Source organism: Xiphophorus maculatus, chromosome 16 (assembly GCF_002775205.1).
Source record: "Xiphophorus maculatus strain JP 163 A chromosome 16, X_maculatus-5.0-male, whole genome shotgun sequence".
NCBI lineage: Eukaryota > Metazoa > Chordata > Actinopteri > Cyprinodontiformes > Poeciliidae > Xiphophorus > Xiphophorus maculatus.
In genome coordinates this window covers 21,902,749-21,908,748 of record NC_036458.1, presented here as the reverse complement: position 1 = coordinate 21,908,748, position 6,000 = coordinate 21,902,749, and the positions used below count along the sequence as shown (strand labels likewise).

Genomic DNA, 6,000 nt, shown 5'->3' with positions numbered 1-6,000 from the left:
ATGTGGCATTACTTTTTTTTTTTTCTTCTGACAAGTCAGATGTACATTTGAAGCTGCAAGTGTTTTGTAGTTTGATTTGACTGCGTTAAAGGTTGTTTTCTAGGGAGCATTCACACAGGCCTCTTTAGTCCGCTTTAATCAAACTCTAGTTCGTTTGGGAAGGTCTGAACTCTGATGCGGACCAATAAAACGATCTCTGGTTCGCCTAAAAATCTTGGTTTTGGTTCTGTTGAGGTAAATTCTGCGGTGGTTTGAATGCCAACTGGACCGGAGACCGCTTCAAAAGCAGGAAGCGTAATATAGTGCTGGGCATTCAGGGTAAATATAACCAAAACAAATGTGCTAGTCTAGCGCTAGCGGAAGAAGTGGCTGGTGGTCTCCTGCCAAAGACAAATCCTAGATATTGGCTCGGCTAATAGTGAACTCTGGTGCAGTTAGAATGCACATGTGAATACCAAGTGGACTGTAGCGCCGGGCATTCTGGGGCGACTGTGGCTCTTTGGTAGAGTAGTCGTCTTGCGATCGGAAGGTTGTAGGTTCGATTCCAGCTTCCACATGTCGATGTGCCTCTGGGCAAGGCACTTAACCCCAAATTGCCTACCGATCTGCGTATCGGTGTATAAATGTGTGCGTGCTATTGAGTGCGACTGGGTGAATGTGACTCTAGTGTCACGCTTTGAGTGGTCAAAAATGACTGGAAAAGCGCTATATAAGTTCAGTCCATTTACCATTTAACATTTAATACAACCAAAACAAACCCTTGTGTCGCCAGCACTAGAGGGAGAAATGTCTTGTGTTCCTTAGTCAAAGACAAAAGAGAAATCCTACAACCACTAAAAGCTGACCGTTTTGTGATGAAGGAAGTTGCACTCAGTGTTGTCTTCAGAGGTTTTTGTGTTGTTTCCTTCAATGGTTCCTGATGCAGCGCCTCCACAGGTGAGGAGGGGAACAGGTGAGGGAAAAAAAAGCCCCCGGAAAGAGTGACGTCGTCAAGCCTATGCAGCAAAATGATCCAAAATAGATTTTTAGTACCTAAAGCTGAGGTGAGTGAGGAGACAAAGTCTGGGTTAAACAATAAAGAAAAATTAAGTAAGACCCCTATTGTAAAGTAACTCATTTAATCTGATTGCATGAAGAAAGTCTGTCATTTTAAAGCCTTGCAACAGATTCGCAACAAGATTTATATCCACACCAACATCAAGCTCCACCATTCTGACCACCAGCGACGACCAATTCAATCATTTATTCAAAATCCACTGGACTCGAAGCTGGATCAAACATTTTCATTTAGTTACTTCTTTATTTGTTTAACCTTTTCCTTACCAGGTGACATGTTTGAAAAGCAGTTATTCACAGACCAGACAGGACGCCATGTTCTCTCCAGACCTGAAAGCTTTAGATGTGATAGAAAATGTAATGATACATACTGCGTCAAAGTATCTCTGCAAATAATAAGTCATAGGTAAAAATGTCACATCATTTCAAACCGGATAAAACTGTACAAATACATAGGGTTAAGTGTATTCCTGTGTGATTTTGATTATGTATCTTATTTAGTGGGAACATTGTAATTGCAAAATTGAGATTTTTCGACATTAGCGGAATATAGACAAAGATTGGAGCACATTTGTAATGGAAGCTGCTGTCTCAGTCTTGACCAGATGTTCAAATTTCTCAAAACCTCCGATAAACCTCTGGGACCTTCGCAGAACACCTGGATTCATACTGAGATCAAATGACGCATGGAGTAAGGTGGCTGATTAGACGACCAATGAAGGCATTAGAGGGGGGGTCAAAGTACATTTTATTCATAAAAACAACTGAAAATGACTCTGCAGGAAAAACACTTGGTAGCAACATCAATTTGGGAAAAAAAATAGAAGTAAAACAAAACATCGTAGCTTCTCTGTTTTACTTTGCAGTAACAAGACAATGACTTAACATAAAATAACAGATGAAGGCTGGCTAAACATTCCTATGACTTGTACAACACAACACATGTGGTGCGTAGACATAAAATGGACACATATTTGGTTAAAATACTACAGTAGCCACTAAAAAGGTAAAAACAAGGAAATGTGGGAAGAAGACCCCCCTACTATTGGCCAGTTGATACAGACTGCAGGAGAAATTCAAATTATGGAAGAGATGGCACATCGCCTCAAGCAACAAGAAGACAAACACCAAGACAAATGGTCAAAATGGACATTATACAGAGAATTATACTCAATTTTGATAGAGTAAAAGAGAACACGATTGTTGGCTTTCTGCTTTGATTGATGAAGCTACTACAAAATCCTGCCTCACAGAGCAGCCCTTCCCCTCGGCTCCCTCACTCAGCTCCTTCAGACTAGCCAGCAGCAATTAGCAAACACCTGGTGGAACTGAACGTCAACTGAGCTCATTATAGGAGCTGCTTCTCAGCGAAACGCTGGTAAAAACATTGTTAAAGGGTTAATAGAAGAGCCATATTTTGATTATTTCCTGAAAGGGGAGTTTCAGAAAGAGCAAGAGTTTCTTAAAGAGACAGAGGCCCAATTTTAAGGTGTTAATTTACAAAGTAAATTTTCTTTTAAGTCATATTTGATACCTGCAGCACTTTTACAAACTGATGAAGTAAACACTGACTTAATTGTACTATAAAATGGCACTGTGCCATTTATACTGCACCTTTAATATCCATTGACTAATGGTTTGAGAACATCAGTGTCTGCTCACAGAATGAGTAAAATGTTTCATATCCATAACCATGAAGCCTGATCATGCAGTAAATGCATGTGAAATGTGTTTTTATTACTTTTACTGAAAAAAGTGAAAAGAAAAAAACAACTAAAGTTGTTTTCAAATGTTTGCCTCGTATTCTATGACTCGTTTCCTCTCTACTTCAAAATCATGCGCCACTCCGTTCTGCCTCACAAAATCCCACTAAAATTGACTGTTTCTGTCCTAAAAAATGTGGGCAAAAAACACTGCAAAGCATCAGCTCCGTTTGCTACGTGATGGTCAAACTTCTCACAATTGGACTAAAAGTAATCCAGAAGCGTTCTGTTTGACAATGAAGAGAACAAAAAAAATCTCCCACGCAGATACGACTGGGACGCAGATGAGGAAGAAGGTGGAATTAAAACCAGAAACGAGTTTGGTTTTTGTCTTTTTTTTAAAAAAAATCTTTTTTGTACAACACTGCAGGTGCATCACGCTCGAAACTCGAATAATTGAGTTGGCCGCCAGTAAGACAGCTGTACTCCTCGCGTTTACTTATACCTTTAAGTCGTTTCACAGACGTAAATCCCTGAAATCAGTCAGGGAGGTGCTCCGTGCAAATCAGGCATGCGGAATAAAGGTTGTAAAGCCACTTATGCGCGTGTAATTCCTCCAATAATCTGTGACATTAAGAGGACGAATCTTCTCCTCGCCAATTTGCATACCCAGGTGCAGCAGGCCTCATCAGCCGCCATCTGACTGTTCCTCCCGCTGCAGGAGGTTGAAAGGGGAGCTGGGAAATGCCTCTGCCTACTTCCTGTATGTGACGTGCATCGCCATCTTGTGGATTTCTCCAGTAAATGCGCAACACCGCCACGTGTTGAATGTTCCTCACAAGAGCAAGTTGAAAGTAGGAATCCGGGATTCGGATGCAGTTCACGTCTCACGGTTTGGTTTTCAAGACATTTTTACAATTGAAAGACAGAGAGCCGTAACCCTAACCGCCTGAGAGGAGTTAGAGAAGTCAGTTTTAGAACTTAAAGGTATTTTCCAAGCACATAGTGGCATTTTCGAGAGATCAAGTAACTGCCACCTTCAGTTATAAAAATGTCGAATGTATCAAATATGACGTGCTACACGTGAGTATTTTTCACCTTTGAACTCTCCCATGGAGGCCATTTCGACCCCTTTGTGCTTCTTCTTGTTGACTCATGGATTCTGACTTTAACCGAGACAACTGAGACCCGTAGAGCCATGCATGCTGTTCTGGGTTTTCTCTAGTGCTTTTTTTTTTTTAAGTAATTTTGTTGGGTCGGCCATTACTGAGAAGGCTCACCAGGTCGTCACGTTTCTTCGTTTGCAGTCTCAAAGCCATACAAATGTCTGTTTTTATTGCTTTTCGTATTATAAAAGTTTGTTTTGATATAACCAAGATTATAATGCTAGCGTTGCTAGAAGAGATAAAAGAAAAACAATCCTTACCAGAAGATAAAGGCATTTGGTTTGTGAAGTGTCTGTTGTTTAATCGACTTGGTTGTGAACTCAACCAACAGCCACGAGCCTCTTCTGTTATTTTTGGGGTCAAAGGCCCAAATATTTCAAATCGAAACCATTTAAATGTGACAATAAACACAAAAGCAGAAGAATCGGAGCAAATGCTTCTCATAGATGTTGACGTCGCCACTCATTATAAAACTATGCAGACATAATGACCCCATAATGTCACCGTGTGGAGAGACAGACGGCTCCGTCCATAAATCACTAACAGACTCCGCAGACTGACTCAGGCCCCGTTTCTTATGGCAATATCCATTTATTGTTCTCTTCACACAAATCATTACAAAAACAGAAGGTTTGCAGCAACGGGATCAAAGGAAACGTGGCCGTTCCTCAGAGCTGCGGATCTGAAGGAGACGAGTGGGGTTTTTTTGTTTTCTTTTGTTCACATATCAACCTCGGCTTGTTTTGTTCTTTGATTTCCAACGAGTTCGCCGAAGAGTTTACAGGGGAAGCGAAGCGGCGCGGCTGACAAGCTGAACAAAAAGAGAAATCTGCATCTTCATGAGGGTCGTTTGACTTCTGGGGTGCCGCCGTTTGAACCTCTTTAGCGGCGCCGACGCGTTGCTCACACGGTGAACACCGACGGCACATCTGAAGATCGACAAGAGAAGCTGCTCACACGCTGAACTCGAAGCGCGGAAAGTATACCCACCTAGAGTTATTACACGTCTCCATGGAGATTATTTTAAGGCATTTCTGCTTCAGTGGGGCATGGCAGAGGAAAATCCAGGACAGAAAATACAGACATGGCGGAGGGAGAACACATCTGACCAAACTTCACATCTGGACTTTGGAGGATTATTTTTTCATTTCGGCTCAGACAAACAGGTAAATATCAGCAGAGGGAAAGAGTCCAGAAAGTTTGTCTTGTGGATGGTTGTCTGTTGAAAGACTGAAAAGAGAGAACACCGATTTAGAAAGCTTTTGTTTTCTATGAGCGTAAGCTTCTGAGTGCGTTGTGAATCCCATCAGCTGACAGGAAATAGCTGTTTTTCCATCACAAATGTGCGCAAAACTTTATCAATACTCCTCCAATGTAAACCCCACCACAATTTCTCAATTGCAATGTCTTCATTAAATAGAAAATGCCGTTAAAGTCGCATGTGAATAAAACTGTTCAACCAATAAGTGATTAAAAAAACTGCTGCACCATCATCCTCCAGCTACTTCCTGTCGTCGTCTTCTTTGTGGTTTGTGCCAGTGGCAACATCTGGTTGTTGATCATGTGACTCGTCTGATGTGAAAAAAGTGTTTCCATCACAGTTTTGCAAAATAAACCAATTTCGATATGGCCAAAAAATCCTGCCTCATCCTAGCTTCTAAACTTCTAATACAAAAAATTTTTTGTTTTTTTAATTGTGTTTTCATTAAGCTGGTTTATTTTTGTAATTCCAATTCACGAAATTTTAAGGTTAACGCATATGTAGTTTCTGTCATAAATTATAGCATAAAAACATTACATCACTTTTCAAAAAAAAAAAAAGGCCACAAAAACCACAATTGGTTAACATTGGCATTTTCCGTTGAGCAAATTTATTTTTGATATGTCAATTATTTGGCCAATGGGGAAACAGCTAATGATGCATGAGAAATTCCTACAGCTGTTTTATACTGAAGAGATTTACATTCACAATAAATCATGTGTGAAGTTGAAATGTTCATGATGCTCACCGCTAACCTCGTAGCATAATTGTCAAAACCACATTTGAGAGTTTTTGGAAAACGAGAGAAAGCGGG

The 6,000-nt window shown here is 40.6% G+C and overlaps 1 protein-coding gene across 1 annotated transcript in view; it reads right to left on the bottom strand.

Annotated features, from left to right (window-relative positions):
* Positions 1–4,496: 4,496 nt before the first annotated feature.
* LOC102220793 (phospholipid phosphatase-related protein type 5-like) overlaps positions 4,497–6,000 on the bottom strand; it is a 47,310-nt gene continuing 45,806 nt past the window's right edge. Inside the window, exon 8 of the mRNA XM_023349491.1 lies at positions 4,497–5,155. Coding sequence (XP_023205259.1) covers positions 5,099–5,155 — 57 coding nt within the window. The 3' untranslated portion in view covers positions 4,497–5,098. The remainder of the gene's footprint in view (positions 5,156–6,000) is intronic.